Genomic DNA, 17,548 nt, shown 5'->3' with positions numbered 1-17,548 from the left:
TGTATGCATGTATTTTGGGACAAAATTAAACCAAAAAAACCAAAAAAACACACATAACTAATTTTCACAATTGGGTTTCATTCAAAGCACCATTTTTATTTTCCAGGTTGTTTCCCTGCACATTGCTGGCTGCTGAATGAGTTACATGAGAATCAATTTGTCCAATAGCATAACATTTAAAAAAAACAGCAGCAAAAGGTATGAAGCAAAGATATCCATCTCGCTCCCCCTGATGAGTCAGCACAGAATCTTCAGAAGTCTTGGTTTACAAGTGGCCGGCACATGACCACTATATCCAGATACCAATACTGCTTTCATGGCTCCCACAGCAGAGCAGTGACACCAGATGACGGGTAAAGACCACCGATTGCCTAGAACACTCATTAACATTTTGCAAAAAAAAAAACTTTTTTGGGAGGAGTTTTTTTGGAGCAGAAACTGAGGCTTCTCAAAATCACAAAACTCTTCAAAAACTTGGAGTTTCTGCTTAGTTTCTACTCCAAAAAATCAGCAAAAAGACTAGGGGAAGCACTACTGACACGTTCCTAGAAGGCTGCCTCTGGAGACAGACGATAAGAAGCCACACGCTGATGACTATGTGCAGACTATAGCTGTCTGCATGTCCAACTGAGGAACACTGGCTTCTCTCGGGAGATAAGAGAAAGACGGCCTGTATCTGCTCAGCCGAAACCTTATTTTACTTCCTTAATTGGACGCCAAAGTTCATATATATTCCATAATCAGCCCGTCTGCCCTGGAATATATACTTCTGCACCATACATTTACTGTATAAGCAAATACATATCCTAACCAAGGGTTACAACTTATTCCAAAATATCACTGTACATTCCTGGGACATCCACTGATCAGCTGCACTCTGCAGGGGAACCTGGCAGATTGGCTGCAGCGCTGCCGAGAGTAAAAGAAACATTATATTCCATTCTGGTCAATGTCCTGTCCATTAAAGGTTCTGGTTTCACTTGCATCTTAGTTTTTGACTTAGGGCGAGTGAGACTGCTGTATTTCTTGAGATAAGATCGCATGGTAAACCGTACTGCTCCCTGACCGTGACAGCTGCATAGAAATCCATCATGCTGTCACGCTCAGGTCAGGAGAGGAGCTGGCCAGTCCATGCAGTGCGATGCGATCATCTCACAAGTTATACGGCAGTCTGTCTCTGCCCTTAAAGGGGTAGTCAATTTACGTGAATACAGACTTCTGTGCATTCTAGCAGGAGTCTCCATCATTGTGGGTCAGAGCAGGCAGTCCGGTCACCGCTAGCATGCGATCTGCATACTTCTCACATTCCGACTAGACGTGCTAGCGCTCTCTCAGTGCTCTCCTACTCTAAGAGGACGAGCATGTCTAGTCGGAGTGTGACTACAAGTATGTAAATCTCCCATTGTCACCAGTAACACTGGCACTCCGCACGCTGTCAGGATTCACAAGTCTGCTGTCACATGGACATTATTTCCAAGCCTGGAGGACCCCAGACAGGCTTACCGCCTCTTCAGTATGTTGGATATTGGGCTGCCAATCCCTTGGTCATCGGCGAGATACGCTGCTGCCAGCAGGGTCAGAGTGGATCTGTCAGAGCACCGGACCCCTCCTGTGTATGGGGGAATATCCTGCTCAGTTGATTGTCAGCTGACAACCATTTATTCCGCATGGGGCCCTTACAGTGGGATCAGTTGTGCCCACGATCAAATTTGTGAAAACTGACATGAGTGTGACCGGAGAGCCCAAACATGCAGGCGAGAAACATTTGGTAGCCAATCCCCACCAACTCTAGGCCTAATGCTTGGCAAGTGATCCGAACATGATGGTGGCCCATGTCTGGTCGCTGAGCGGTGCCTGGCAATGACTGCTGTGCCCAGTCGGGCAGGTGGCTTGGCCCAGGATTGGGCTACAGGTAGCAGAAGTCACTGGCCACAATGCCCAGCAGTAATGACACTATTAGACGCTGTGTGAGGAGGCCAGGCAGAAGCCACCTGCCAGCAGCAGATGATGGCAGTCATCCTCCAGCGCCATGTACACACTGGCCAGCAGCAGATGATGGCAGTCATCCTCCAGCGCCATGTACACACTGGCCAGCAGCAGATGATGGCAGTCATCCTCCAGCGCCATGTACACACTGGCCAGCAGCAGATGACGGCAGTCATCCTCCAGCGCCATGTACACACCACAGGCAGCAGATGATAGCAGTCATCCTCCAGCGCCATGTACACACTGGCCAGAAGCAGATGATGGCAGTCATCCTCCAGCGCCATGCACACACCACAGGCAGCAGATGACGGCAGTCATCCTCCAGCGCCATGCACACACCACAGGCAGCAGATGATGGCAGTCATCCTCCAGCGCCATGCACACACCACAGGCAGCAGATGATGGCAGTCATCCTCCAGCGCCATGCACACACCACAGGCAGCAGATGATGGCAGTCATCCTCCAGCGACATGCACACACCACAGGCAGCAGCAGATGATGGCAGTCATCCACCAGCGACATGTACACACCACAGGCAGCAGATGATGGCAGTCATCCTCCAGCGACATGTACACACCACAGGCAGCAGATGATGGCAGTCATCCTCCAGCGACATGTACACACCACAGGCAGCAGATGATGGCAGTCATCCTCCAGCGCCATGCACACACCACAGGCAGCAGATGATGGCAGTCATCCTCCAGCGCCATGTACACACCACAGGCAGCAGATGATGGCAGTCATCCTCCAGCGCCATGTACACACCACAGGCAGCAGATGATGGCAGTCATCCTCCAGCGCCATGTACACACCACAGGCAGCAGATGATGGCAGTCATCCTCCAGCGCCATGTACACACCACAGGCAGCAGATGATGGCAGTCATCCTCCAGCGACATGTACACACCACAGGCTGCAGATGATGGCAGTCATCCACCAGCGACATGCACACACCACAGGCAGCAGATGATGGCAGTCATCCACCAGCGACATGTACACACCACAGGCAGCAGATGATGGCAGTCATCCTCCAGCGCCATGTACACACCACAGGCAGCAGATGATGGCAGTCATCCTCCAGCGCCATGTACACACCACAGGCAGCAGATGATGGCAGTCATCCTTCAGCGACATGTACACACCACAGGCAGCAGATGATGGCAGTCATCCTCCAGCGTCATGCACACACCACAGGCAGCAGCCATCACAGCCACACACAGCAGGGCAGAACATGTCAGGGCACTGTGTTTATGAGCGGACTGGCCGTCGCACACTCACTGCGCAGGTTGCCGACCAGCTCCGAGTGGCTGGCTCCCCCTGACTTCCAGGCCATGGCTACACACAGCGCACGGAGCAGGTACTCTGCTGCTTTCAGAGCGGCGACTGCGCCCAGCAGTTTGCCCAGGAAGCCCAACACCTCCAGCCAGGAGACGTCATCCGCGGGCCCGCCGGAGAAGGAGGGGGCGGCGCCACGCAGGAGCTCAGCGCCGTGAGGAGGCCCTGAGGCCACGCCCAGCTCTAGCACACTGGACGCATTGTCGACCACGCCCAGCGCTGGCATGGTTTACGTCACTGCTTCTCCCGCATGCGCAGTGCGTCGAGAGTTGACTTGTTTTCGGAGGTCGGCTCGGCTGCTGCAGCTGCTTGTCTGCTGGCAGAACGTGTGAGCGGTACGTGTCACGTGTGTCAGTGCTCCGGGCTCTCCCGGCGAGGTGACTGAAGGCGGCGGTACGGGCAGGAGCAGTGCTGTGTGCCGCGGTGCGGAATACTGTGCATGCTCCAAAATCCCGTCCCCAGGCTCCGCCCACAGCCGTGTCTGGCCCACGTAGGAGCAGCGGCATCTCGCTGTACGGCGAGGAGGCCACATGGCCTGTCACAGCTGGAGCCGGCCTCTAGGCCTGTCACAGCTGCTGTTTGTTACAGTGGCTCAGTGTAGTGTGCTGCACACGGCGGTTATTGAGGAAGGCTGTGGTCACATGGTGCTTTTTAATGCAATTTAAAAGCTGCTTTTTTTTTTACAGTAAAAGCCATCAGATCTCCCAGCTCTGCTGCACACCATTGCCCTTTCCTGACTTAATTGGAAAACTGCTGTTTTTGATAACTGCAGCGTCACTTCTTTCAGCGGTTTTGCAGTGTATTTTTCACCATATAAAGCAATGAGAAATTGCTAAAAATAAGGAACCCTGCTATATATTTTTTTTGCTGTGTTTTTGGTGAATGAGACTTTATTATACATATAATGTAGACAAATGACATAATCTGCATCAAAAGCAGCTTATGAACATAGGCTAGGGCAGGGGTGGACACAGACTGTAGTGGGCCCCTGTGCAAGAATTTTTTTGGCCCCCCCCCCCTGCCGTGCATCTCTGATTCCCCCGTGCATCTCTGATTCCCCCACGCCTAGTTAATTAATTATATTTAAAAAAAAATAAAACTTGTTATACTTACCCCCAGGGCAGGCTCCAGGTTTTTGTGGGCCCTGGGTGAAAGAGTCTCAGTGGCCCCTTTAACACATACCATGATTCATGATGCACAGATACCGCAGAGAAATATATATATATATATATATATATATATATATATATATATATATATATATATATAGTATAATGCCAAGGATTTCACTTACTACATTACATGAGCGATATCTATTGTAAATTCTACAATAGCTCAGAAACCGGCGAATCCTCAGCGCACAGTGCAGACCGGACTGTATAGTCCTCCATACAGTATTATGGGCACCATATAATGCTCCATACAGGATACTGGTCCCCATATAACGCTCCATACAGAATACTGTCCCCCATATAACGTTCCATACAGAATACTGTCCCCCATATAACGTTCCATACTGAATACTGACCCCCATATAATGCTCTATACTGAATACTGACCCCCATATAACGCTCCATACAGAATATTGGCCCCCATATAACGCTCCATGCAGGCTGTTCCCCCCTTATAATGCCCCATGCAGGATGACACCCCCCTTTTAATGCTCTATGCAGGATGTCACCTCTACCCCCCATATAATGCCCCATGCTGGATGCCACCTCTCCCTCCCATATAATGCCGCTTGCAGGATGTCAATTCCCCCCTTTTCAATGCCCCAGGCAGTATGTCAGACCACCCCCTCCCTTATAATGCCCCATGCAGGAGGTCACATCCCCCCCCCTCCTTATAATGCCCCATGCAGTATGTCACTCAACCACTCTTCTTATAATGCCCCATGCAGGATGTCAATTCCCCCTCTTATAATGCCCCATGCAGTATGTCACTCAACCACTCTCCTTATAATGCCCCATGCAGGATGTCAATTCCCCCTCTTATAATGCCCCATGCAGGATGTCACACCCCCTCCCTTATAATGCCCCATGCAGGATGTCACACACCCCCTCCCTTATAATGCCCCATGCAGGATGTCACACACCCCCTCCCTTATAATGCCCCATGCAGGATGTCACCCCCCCTCCCTTATAATGCCCCATGCAGGATGTCACCTCTCCCCCCATATAATGCCCCATGCAGGATGTCACCCCCCCCATATAATGCCCCATGCAGGATGTCACCCCCCCCATATAATGCCCCATGCAGGATGTCACACACCCCCCATATAATGCCCCATGCAGGATGTCACACCCCCTCTCCCCCCACCATATAATGCCCCATGCCCCCATACATAAAAAAAAAATCAAATACTCACCTCACTTCTCACCTGATGCTGATCCGGACTCCAGAATCGCCCGCGTCTTCGCGCTGTTACAGCTCAGGAGAGATCGCGCGCGGTGTAAACATATCACCGCGCCCTCTGACCTGAGACGTCACAGTCAGAGGACGCGGAGGCACGGGGAGGGGTAAGTATTGTGCCGGCGCCGTCACATGACCGGAGATGTCCCTGCGCTCAGCATGGGGCTGGGGACCCATGCTGAGCGCAGGGACATCTCCGGTCATGTGACGGCGGGGGGTCCCCATGAGGAGACGCACAAGAGGGGGGCCCCAACGGGGCTACGAGGGGGCCCCGACCGGCCGGGCCCCATGCTGGAGTCAGGGCAGTCATGCCCTGATGGCGGCCCTGCTGGAGGCTGGAGGGGCCCCCTCTCCCTCAGGGGCCCCCGTTCAATGAACCGGCTGCACGGGCGGTAGGTCCGCCCCTGGGCTAGGGGTCTGTGCACATGCTGCAGTTTTTCACCCTTTTTTTCTATGTAGGTGGTTTCCTAGTACCAGCAAAGTGCCTGATTACCCTGAAGTCTCATACACACCTTGCTTATTTTTTCCGTGCCGATATAAACCTGCTGTTTGTCAGTTCTTTCAGTGATTTTGCTGCAGATTTCACCCATAATAATGAGTGGGAAAAATCTGCACCAAAACACAAAAAAAACTCCCCTATTTTTCTCGGTGGTTTTGCTGCCAAGACTTGCAGAAATGGTGCAGAATTTTCTGCTGCAAATACTGAACGCGTGCACATAGCCCAAGACTGCCGCCAGGACAAGATGCTATTAATCATACAGTAATAGATGTAGAGTCCATGTAATAATACAGGGCTGCTACATCAGCAAGCAGTGTAGATGAAAAGGCCTAGTGAAAACTGATATGCACATTGTTATAATATAGCCAATTTTATTAAATATGCAATATTAAAAACAACACAAGATGACCCACAACAACTTCATCCTCAATACCATCAATAATTAGAAGGCCCCAAAAATGTGATATAAATGGGGGCTGAATAGTGGGACGTAAGGACCCTGGTGAGTACAATAAATGTAAAGATGTATAAATAAGAAATAATGTAATAAACTCACAATAAAGATGATTGACCCCAAAAGTGCAATATAGCAGGACCCCATCTGCAAATATATATATGGATAAAATAAAACTAATGCCCATATGCATGAAAAAGAAGGAATAGCACAAGTGAAGAATAAGGATGACTCCTATAATTTATACTGAAACTATATGAGCTAGTATCAGAATGTATGGGCATATTTATGTAGAGACACCAACGTGCGTGGTGTGCTATTAGGGTAAGGTCCATAATATGGGATGCCAGGGAAAGGGAAGCAGGTGGGGACAACCGAGGAAAAAGGCAATAAACAATAGGTCAGAAATGTGCCCAGATGAGGGAGGAGAAACTTGCTGCCTTTTCCTTGGTTGTGCTTGGCAGTATTTTTCGTACACTATATTTTTATTTTTGACTTTGGGGCCTTTTTTTGTTATTTTCACACGGTTTATACTACCTTTTTTTATATTATCAGTTTTTTTATTTATTTACTATGATCCTAGTCTACTACAGTGGGGAAAATAAGTATTTGATACACTGCCGAGTTTTTCCCTTCCCCCATGACAGCACACCCGAGAGAGGATCCGCCGTTCAATGACAGGAAACCATCTGAAATAAAAGAGCGGCACCTCTCCCTCGCTTCAGTTGGTTTCCTGTCCTTGATAGGAAGCCTCATGGAATGACAGGTACTATGCGAGGTGCCGGACAGTCAAAAAGGAAGGGGATTTTATTCCCCTCTCTTTTTGATAAGAAAACCGGACGGGTCGTTCAGGACTATTATAAATTTAAAGGGCCTCAACCGGTTTGTCAGCAACAGTACGTTCAAAATGGAGTCAATAAACTCTACAATAAAGCTTCTTTCCCACAATTGTTTCATGGCAGTGATAGATCTCAAAGACTAATACTATCACGTCCCGATTTTCTCAGGTCATCAACAGTATCTGAGAGTTGCTCTTTACATTCAGAGGAGCCTCAGACACTTCCAGTTCCAAGCTCTTCCCTTCGGGTTGTCAATTGCTCCAAGGGTATTTACCAAGCTGATAGCAGAGGTAAGAGCCTTTCTCCGCATCCAGAATACAATCATAATACCCTATCTGGACGACTTCCTTATAGTGGGGGTTTCAGAGGAACACTGCTTTTCACATCTGAATCAGGTCATAGCGGTCTTGCAGAGCTTGGGCTGGATGATCAATGGCAAGAAATCAAGACTAGAACCCGCAAGGATTCAGGCCTTTTTGGGGTTTACACTAAATTCAGAGTGTCAGACTTGTCTTCTACCCGACACCAAGATACATACTCCAGTTATGTCCCTAAGGGAGGCTATGTCCCTGTTGGGAACCCTAACGTCTTGCATTCCGGCGGTCAAGTGGGCCCAATTTCACACAAGAATCCTTCAGTGGGAAATCTTGTCAGCACAAAAGTTGTTAAGAGGGCATTTAAACTGAAAGGTTCATCTCTCCTTGCAAGCCAGGAACGCCCTCTTGTGGTGGACAAGCAGGTCAAATTTGTCTCGGGGGGGTCCAGTGGGACACGCCGGTACAAGATATCATCACGACCGATGCAAGCAACTCTGGGTGGGGCGCTCACCTGAAAGATCATATGATTCAAGGCCCTTGGTCGTTCTGGGAAAAAAAAGGGGTCGTCAAATTTAAGACAGCTATGGGCGTTGAGGAATGCTTTAGAAGGCTTCCTCCCTTTACTCCAGGGTCGCCATGTCCGGGTTATGTCGGACAACAGAACCACTGTGGCCTACATAAACCACCAGGGGGAACAAGATCTTATTCTCTTCTGGAGGCAGTAAGCAGGCTTTTCAAGTAGCAGAAAAAAATCTCCTCTCTCTCACGGCGCTACACATACGGGGCATAGACAACACGAAAGCAGACTTTCTAAGCCGCAACAAGTTGAGGCAAGGGGAATGGGCCCTGAACCCCACTGTGTTCCATCAGATAGTACAGCTGTGGGGTCTACCCGAGATAGATCTGTTTGCCGACAAAGACAACAGGAAGGTGGAGAAATTCTGCTCTCTAGACACAAGGGGGGAACCCTTGGGCAGTAGATGCTCTCCAAATTTCCTGGAGCTTCAAGCTGGCCTATGCATTTCCACCAATAGCCATGATACCTTTAGTGGTGAGAAAGATCAGGAAGGATCAAGCGAGAGTGATACTCATAGCCCCCTTCTGGCCAAAAAGACCATGGTTCTCCCTGTTGAGGATGATGTTACAGTCAGACCCATGAATCCTACCGGAAACCCTGGACCTTCTAGCTCAGGGACCAGTATTCCATTCTCAAGTGAAGGGTTTAAACTTAGCAGCATGGAATTTGAGAGGGCAATATTGAGGAGCAAAGGGTTTTCATCAGGGTTAGTGTCTACCCTGTTAAAAAGTAGGAAACCTATAACCACCAAGATCTATGGTAGAACGTGGAGGAAGTTTTTGCAGTTCCTGGGGAAACCGTTAAGCCAAAAACCACCAATTAATTCAATACTGGAGTTTTTACAGAAAGGGTTTGAGTTTGGCCTAGCTACCAGTACACTTAAGGTCCAGATTTCTGCCTTAGGTGCTTTATATAACCATAACCTCGCAGCAAATAAATGGGTTACAAGATTCATTAAATCTTGCGGTAGATCTAGGCCAGTCTCAATTCCCAAAGTTCCTCCATGGGACCTAAATTTAGTACTTGACGCACTAACCATTGAGCCCTTTGAACCAGTTCAGGGCTTGTCAGCAAAATATATAACGCTCAAAACTATTATTTTGGTAGCTCTAACATCAGCCCGTAGGGTAAGTGATCTACAGGCCCTGTCCATAAATCCTCCATATACGCAAATATTTGAGGATAAAATAGTTCTGAGACCTGATCCAGCCTACCTTCCTAAGGTTGCACTAAAATTTCATAGCTCTCAGGAGATTGTTCTGCCCTCCTTTTGTAACAGCCCAAAGAACTCAAGGGAACAAAAGTTTCATAATCTTGATGTCAGAAGGGCTATGTTGCAATACATGGAAGTCAATAGCCAGTGGAGGCGTAGTCAGTCCTTGTTCGTAGCCTTCCAGGGGAGTAGGAAGGGGTATGGGGTAACAAAAGCAACAATAGTCAGATGGATAAGGGAGGCCATTTGTTTAGCTTACTCTTCAAGTAACACCCCGATTCCTCACGGCATCAAGGCTCACTCCACCAGAGCTGTGGCTACCTCCTGGGCAGAGAAAGCAGAGGTATCGATAGATCAAATCTGTAAGGCCGCTACATGGTCGTCACCATCTACCTTTTTCAAACACTACCGTTAGGATCTATCCTGCCTGTCTGACTTGACCTTTGGTAGAAGGGTGCTACAGGGGGTGGTCCCTCCCTAAGGTGTTTCTTTCTCCAAAATTCTCTCAGGTGTGCTGTCATGGGGGAAGGGAAAACACCAAGGTTACTTACCGGTAGCCGGTTTTTCCAGAGCCCATGACTGCTCCCGTATATTCCCCTCCCTTTTCTCTCACCCTCCGGTGTGCACGTGTGTTGGGTGCTTTTTGATATGGTGTTGGATTTTGTTTATAACTCCTGTTTTACTTATGTCCTCTCAATGCACTGTAACCAACTGAAGCGAGGGAGAGGTGCCGCCCTTTTATTTCAGATGGTTTCCTGTCCTTGAAGGGCGGATCCTCTCTCAGGTGTGCTGTCATGGGCTCTGGAAAAACCGGCTACCGGTAAGTAACCTTGGTGTTTTCCACCTACAAAGAATGGAGAGGTCTGTAATTTTTATTTAAGTACACTCCAACTGTGAAAAATAGAATCCAAAAAAAATCCAGAAAATCATATTGTATGATTTTTACATAATTAATTTGCATTTTTATTTTATTGCATGAAATAAGAAATATTTGATCACCTACTAACCAGCAAGAATTCTATCTCTCACATACCTGTTAGTTTTTCTTTAATAAGCCCTCCTACTTTGAAAATGGGGGAAACACGAGATGACTGTCTATCTTCCTTGGTCTGCGGCTACATGCAAGATCTCACCTCATGGAGTAAGGATGACTCTTGAGAAAGGTCAGGAATTAGCCCAGATCTACATGGGAGGACCTGGTCAATGACCTCGAGAGAGCTAGGACCACAGTCTCAAACATTACCATTAGTAACACACTACACTGTCTTGGATTAAAATCCTTCAGGGTACGCAAGGTCCCCCTGCTCACACCAGCACATGTCCAGACCCGATTAAAGTTCGCCAATGCCAATCTGGATGATCCAGGGGAGGTATGGGAGAAGGTCTTGTGGTCAGATGAGACCAAAATAGAACTTTTTGATATCAACTCCACTCGCCATGTTTGGAGGAAGAGGAAGGGTGAGTACAACCCCAAGAACACCATCCCAACCATGAAGCATGGTGGAGGAAACATCATACTTTGGGGGTGCTTTTCTGCAAAGGGGACAGGACGACTGCACTGTATTGAAGGGAGGATGGATTGGGTCATGTATTGCAAGATTTTGGTCAACAACCTCCTTCCCTCTGTAAGAGCATTGAAGAAGGGTTGTTCTGAGTTTTCCAGCATGAAAATGACCCAAAACACACAGCCAAGGCAACTAAGGAGTCACTCCATAAGAAGCATTTCAAGGTCCTGGAGTGGCATACCCAGTCTGCAGACCTGAACCTAATAGAAAATCTTTGGAGGGAGCTAAAACTCAATGTTGCCAGCGACAGCCCTGAAACCTGAAAGATCTGGAGAAGATCTGTGTGGAGGAGTGGGCCAAAATCTCTGCTGCAGTGTGTGCAAACTTGGTCAAGAATTACAGGAAACGTCTAACCTCTGTAATTGCAAATAAAGGTTTCTGTACCAAATATTAAGTTCTGCTTTTCTATTGTATCAAATAATTAGCATTTCATTGCATGAAATAAGTATGTAAAAATCATACAATGTGATTTTCTGTTTTTTAATTTTTTGGTTCTGTCTCTCACAGGTGAAGTGTACCTACGATAAAAATTACAGACCTCTCCATTCTCTGTAGGTGGGAAAACTTGCAAAATCGGCAGTGTATCAAATACTTATTTTCCCCACTGTACCTATTGCCCTTTGTCATTATTTTTTATGGGAAGTTTTCTAATACAGGTTGATGCATTTTTTATATCCATTTTCACGTTTGATTCCAGTGCGGGGTTTTATAATACTCTGATATTTACATACAGGTCATTGCATTTGGTACAGGCGCCAGGTTATCATATCAGATGGGGCAGACTCAAACTCTATTGTAGGCTTTTGCCTCGTTATTACTAGTGTTGGCCTCACGGCTTTTTTTAAGTGTTTTTTAATGTATTTTGTTTTGGCTTATATGTTTAATAAATATTGATTTTTATGGCTGATCCCTTTTCTCTGCTTACTTCTTTTTTGCAGTTTTTTGGTATGCTATAGGTCGATCCCCTTCATACGGTGGTGCCCTCTTTTCATCCATTGCTTCCCATGTAAGTGTTTCGCAGGGCTGTGAAGTCTGTAAACCAAACCTCCAACTCCTCAACTTCCCTGACATCTGACTCCAGCACGGCCTCACTACTCAGCATGTACATAAGCAGCACAGATTCATCTCAACTATAAGCTGAGATCCTTAGATCAGGAATAGAACAGACAATTATAGGAAATTTCATAACTTTCCCAAAAACCTTATGAAAACATTTACAGCACATCCCGCATTGTACTACCGAACCCATTTTATTATATAGTTTCGGAGTCGGTCCACTTTATACCGACGCCACCAAAATGGACACCAACTCTGACTCCACAGCTCTGGTTTCCAGTATGTGCGTCACCCATTTTTCACAGATCTCATATGTACTCATTATAACCTACGGGGCTGCTCACATGTCCGTGTTTTTATACAGTCCATGTGTCTGTGCAAACCCCATGGAGACCAGATTGGCGCCCTGGATACTGGAGAAGACAGTGATAGGTGGGTATATTAACACTGACACTACGCTAACATTTACACAGGTTTACGGAGAAAAAAGTTAAATGCAGTGCTTTAAATGAAAAAAAGAAAAATAAATGATACACCTTTGGTATCTCTGTACTCATGCTGACCTGAAGAATCATATTGCCAGATCATTTTTACTTCATGATGAACTGCGTAAGAACAAGGCCCAAAAATCAATTGTGTAATTGCATTTTTTTGTGCAACTTCACCCCACTTGGAATTTTTTTCTTATTTTTCCAGAATGGTAAAATGGTTCTAAACTACAACTCGTTCCACAAAAAAAAGCCCTCATATGACTATATAGATGGAATAATAAAAAAAAAGGTATGGCTCTTGGAAAAAGGGGACGAATAAATGAAAACTCTGTTTGTGTGAGGTAACACATTTATCTGCCTGTTTTATCACAGGAGTGTGAGTGTTTCTGCTGCATATCTCCATTCCTATGAGCTCATCATAAATCAAATCTGACATGAGCTCAGCGACTGCTGGAGCTCCTATGTCATTGACTTGATTTAAGATACGCTCACAGAACCTGATGACGCCGCAGAAACACTCACTCCTGTAATAAAACAGGTAGGGAAATGTTACTCAAGAAAGTAGCCGCTGCAAGCCCATAGCCCCTGCAGTTTCATCTGTATGCCCACTTATGATAAGTCACTTATAGGGGATCTGTCACAAGAATCAACCCTCTTAAGCCGATTAGATGGGCATCTCCCGCCTCGACTACTGCAACCTCCTGCTCTGTGGCCTCCGTTGTAACACTCTGGCACCCCTTTAATCTATCCTAAACTCTGCTGCCCGACTAATCCACTTCTCCCCTCTATTCCCCGGCCTCTCCTCTCTGTCAATCCTTTCACGGGCTCCCCATTATTCAGAGACTCAAGTTCAAGACCCTAACCTTGGTATACAAAGCCATCCACAACCTGTCTCCTCCATACATCTGTGACCTAGTCTCCCGGTACATACCCGCACGCAACCTCCGATCCTCACAACATCTCCTTCTCTACTCCCCTCTTATCACCTCTTCCCACAATCGCATACAAGATTTCTCCCGTGCTTCCCCCCTACTCTGGAACTCTCTACCCCAACATATCAGACTCTTGCTTACTGTGGAAACCTTCAAAAGGAACCTGAAGACCTACCTCTTCCGACAAGCGCACAACCTGCAGTAACCACCGCTCCACCATACCGCTGTACGACCAGCTCTACCCTCACCTACTGTATCCTCACCCATCCCTTGTAGACTGTGAGCCCTCGCGGGCAGGATCCTCGCTCCTCCTGTACCAGTCGCTGACTCGTTCTGTTCAAGATTATTGTAAGTGTATTTGCTATGTATACCCCTTTTCACATGTAAAGCGCCATGGAATAAATGGCGCTATAATAAACAATAATATAGGTCATCGGAAGCTGAATAAAATGATACCTTGATACCTGCAATTCAATGTGTCCCAGAGAAATCCATGTTTTTCTTATATGTTAATGAGCTGTTCAGGATTATGGGCCGGACACTGATCTGCATGAGAATCTGCCATCAGAGCTTATGTTTAATTAAAGGGGAGTTACCAGTGTGAGGCATGTAACTAACACAGAACAGTAGAACTGAACTTCGTCTTCTTGCAAACACATTTTTTGCAGTTCTCTGAGCTCTGCTGTATTGCATCACTATTACAACACTGGCTGCCTGTGAGATGGAAGCTGAAGCTGAGAAGAACCTGCTAATTGTTTTCGTAAGGGTCGGTTCACATGAGCGTATAAAAAATCAGTTTCATCAAGAAAAGTTGGTTTACAATCAGTTTTTTTTTTTTACAGCAGCAGCTATTAATCATTTACAAGACCATTTACAGTTTCCTATGCTACAGAATTGCAATGTATTAGTAAGAAACCGATATTATACTGTGGCTCCGTATGACATCTGCTCTTTTTTACGCATCCATGGGCTTGAATGGGTGAGCGTCATCCCATTTACGGGAGCAGCTAGTGCATGCTGCAATTTTTTTCACCGATTCGGTCAGTGAATAAAATTGCTCATCTGCACTGCCCTATTGATTAGAATTGGTCTGCATGCTGTTTTTTTTCCACACACAGTACTCCGACTGAAAATAATGTGAGCAAGCCCTTATAATCATACACAACTCAGCAGTGAGATCAGGAGAGTAGCCATTACACATCACACTAGGAAATCCCCCTTTATGTAAGATAATGAAATGTGTTGCCTAAGAAAGTAGCAGCTTCGAGCTCCTGCATTTTCATCTATATACTCACTTATCGTAAGTGACTTATGCTTCCTGCCCTGGCGAGAAGCTGGGGTATGTGCTGACCATGAACTGGAGCAACTCTGCTCGGTGGTTAAGCCCAGCAAATAACAGTATATAGTAGAGACTGTAGCATCGGCGCCTCTGCCTCTTGCCGGGCAGAGACACCGTTACCCTCACCGCCGTGGTCCAGTTTCGGCGTCTTCCCGCTCCCCTGCTGCAGTGGTGCGCACCGCGCGCAGCTTTCCCGGCACACTGTGCTTAGGGTGCGCGCGCACTCCCTCCCTCTTAAAGGGGCCGCGCGCTCCGTCCTATAGAGTCCCCGGCCAATGGCCGGAGGACTTCCCCTATATAAGGCACCTCCTCCAAAATGGAGGTGCCTGTGCAAGGTTGTTGTTCCGTGTGCTTAACACTTGCTCCAGCCCTCAGGTCCCGCTGCCTGTCAGTCCTGTCAGTCCAGCCTGTCTAACAATTCTGTTCTCCAGTCTGTCTACAGTTGTGCCCGCCAGCCTGCTTACCTGGAGCACCTGTCTGTAACCTGCCGTGCCCGCCAGTCTGCCTACCTGGAGCACCTGCCTGTTACCTGTCGTGCCCGCCAGCCAGTCTACCCGGAGCACCTGCCAGTTACCTGCCGTGCCCGCCTGCTCGCCTACCCGGAGCACATGTCTGGCTATCTGCCGAACCAGCCTGCTTATCTACCCGGTGCACCCGTCAGCCTTCCTGTCATGCTCATCCGCTGTACCGGTCAGTTCCTGCCATCTGACCCGTGGGAGTCACCTGCTCTCACACAAGGTCGGTCCCAGAGTGGCACCTGGTCCACCTGCCCGGTTCCTCCCTGGTTCACGGAGTCGACTAAGCCGCCTTGTGACCTTGGTCGGGCTGAGTAGGCACTTAGTCATGCCCCTCTGGTCCCTCCTTGCACCGAAGCACAGAGTTTCCACCACCCGGACTCGTAACAGAGACACATTTCTAAGATATCAACAACGGAAAGTTTTATTTAACACATCCAATTGTGGAACTTATTATTATTCCAAGATCCATTGATTAAAATGTACTTTGTTCTTGAGAAAACCCCTTTAACACCCTTGATGGTTGATATTGAGGAGTTATTTGGTCTGGTTTCTCAATTGACTGCAAGTCAGCAGAAGATAAACTGTTTGAGTTGGATGGATGCTTAGGGTCAGACTTCCACTCCATTACCTTCAGTGTCACAACATTTGCCACAACCTCTCGGGAGGGACATTCTTAGGGTTTTTCCCCTCATCTATCTACTCAGATTCGAAAGAAACCCTAGCATTTTTTAATCAATATACAGTACATTTTCAGCTGTTTTTATCTTATCCATCAAGAATGGACTATATGTTTTTTTTACTTTCTGGAGAGACTTTGGCCTGGGCTGCACCACTGTGGGACTTTATGTATTTACGCCTATCTCTCCTCTTTGGTGTCCGTAAGGTTTTCAACGAGCCAGGTCACATTCATTAAGCAGCCGACGCTTTACTTAATCTCAGACAAGTTACTAACACTGTGGGCCACTTTGCCATCCTCTCTGGCATCTGCGTTGTTTTGAAACAATCAGGCCCTTCTGGTAATATTTTATGCAGGACTCTCTACCTGGATTAAGTTGTCAGGGAGTTGTCTTCTTCCTTGGGTGGCCTGGTCTCTCTCTCCACTAGGCTGGACTTGCAATTCAGTGAACATACTAAAGCAAAAGATCAAAATCAATTCAAGAATAAACACTACTTCCAAGTTTTCCCATGAAGAGGGTCTATGTGAAGCCATGCATCTCGTTTGTGGTGCTTCGTATATGCAAAAGGGATTATGTCTCTACTTTGGAGTCAGTATTAATTTTCTGGAGGATTGTCAGAAATGGAAACGCTAGCCAATTAATCAAAACCAAAGTTGAGAAAGGAGAGATCAGTTTGTGAGTTATGTCAGCCTTTATGTGTCCAGAAAAATGTCTGACTCCTGTTTCTCTTTTCTTCCAGTCCTCTAAAATGTCTGTTTGTGTATCTCTCCTGTGTGCCTCATTAATTTCCAGTATTTTGTCTTCATATATGGATTTTGTACGTGTCTTTTCCAAACAAAGAGACGATGCAGGGGCGGACACAGACTGTAGTGGGCCCCTGTGCAAGAAATTTTTGCCCCCCCCCCCCCCCCTGCCCTTCATAGGGCAACAAAGTTATGTAAACATAACCCCCCCATGTGCATCTCTCCCCCCCCATATGCAGCTCTCATCCCCCCCATGTGCAGCTCTCATCCTCCCATGTGCATCTCTCATCCCCCCCATGTGCATCTCTCACCCCCCCATGTGCAGCTCTCATCCCCCCATGTGCAGCTCTCATCCCCCCATGTGCAGCTCTCATCCCCCCCATGTGTAGCTCTCATCCCCCCCATGTGCAGCTCTCATCCCCTCCATGTGTAGCTCTCATCCCCTCCATGTGTAGCTCTCATCCCCCCATGTGCAGCTCTCATCCCCCCATGTGCAGCTCTCACCCCCCATGTGCAGCTCTCATCCCCCCATGTGCATCTCTCATCCCCCCCATGTGCATCTCTCACCCCCCCATGTGCAGCTCTCATCCCCCCAT

The 17,548-nt window shown here is 47.4% G+C and overlaps 1 protein-coding gene and 1 long non-coding RNA gene across 4 annotated transcripts in view; one reads left to right on the top strand and one right to left on the bottom strand.

The window, feature by feature from the left end:
* Nucleotides 1-3,561, bottom strand: part of PCMT1 (protein-L-isoaspartate (D-aspartate) O-methyltransferase) — a 50,046-nt gene extending 46,485 nt beyond the window's left edge. For all 3 annotated transcript variants that reach the window (XM_073671355.1, XM_073671354.1, XM_073671353.1), the window contains exon 1: nucleotides 3,264-3,561. In XM_073671355.1, the coding sequence (XP_073527456.1) occupies nucleotides 3,264-3,546 (283 nt within the window). In that variant the 5' untranslated portion in view covers nucleotides 3,547-3,561. The remainder of the gene's footprint in view (nucleotides 1-3,263) is intronic.
* A 13-nt stretch (nucleotides 3,562-3,574) lies between these two features.
* On the top strand, nucleotides 3,575-15,660 carry LOC141257158 (uncharacterized). The gene is made up of 3 exons (XR_012318030.1): nucleotides 3,575-3,655; nucleotides 12,135-12,202; nucleotides 15,446-15,660. It is a non-coding gene; the product is annotated as an uncharacterized lncRNA (long non-coding RNA).
* The last annotated feature ends 1,888 nt before the right edge of the window (nucleotides 15,661-17,548 follow it).

The sequence above is a fragment of the Phyllobates terribilis genome, unplaced genomic scaffold (genome assembly GCF_046119375.1).
Source record: "Phyllobates terribilis strain yellow unplaced genomic scaffold, ASM4611937v1 Scaffold_3__8_contigs__length_932513732, whole genome shotgun sequence".
NCBI lineage: Eukaryota > Metazoa > Chordata > Amphibia > Anura > Dendrobatidae > Phyllobates > Phyllobates terribilis.
The sequence above is the reverse complement of the archived record's forward strand: the minus strand, read 5'-3'. Positions and strand labels throughout refer to the sequence as shown.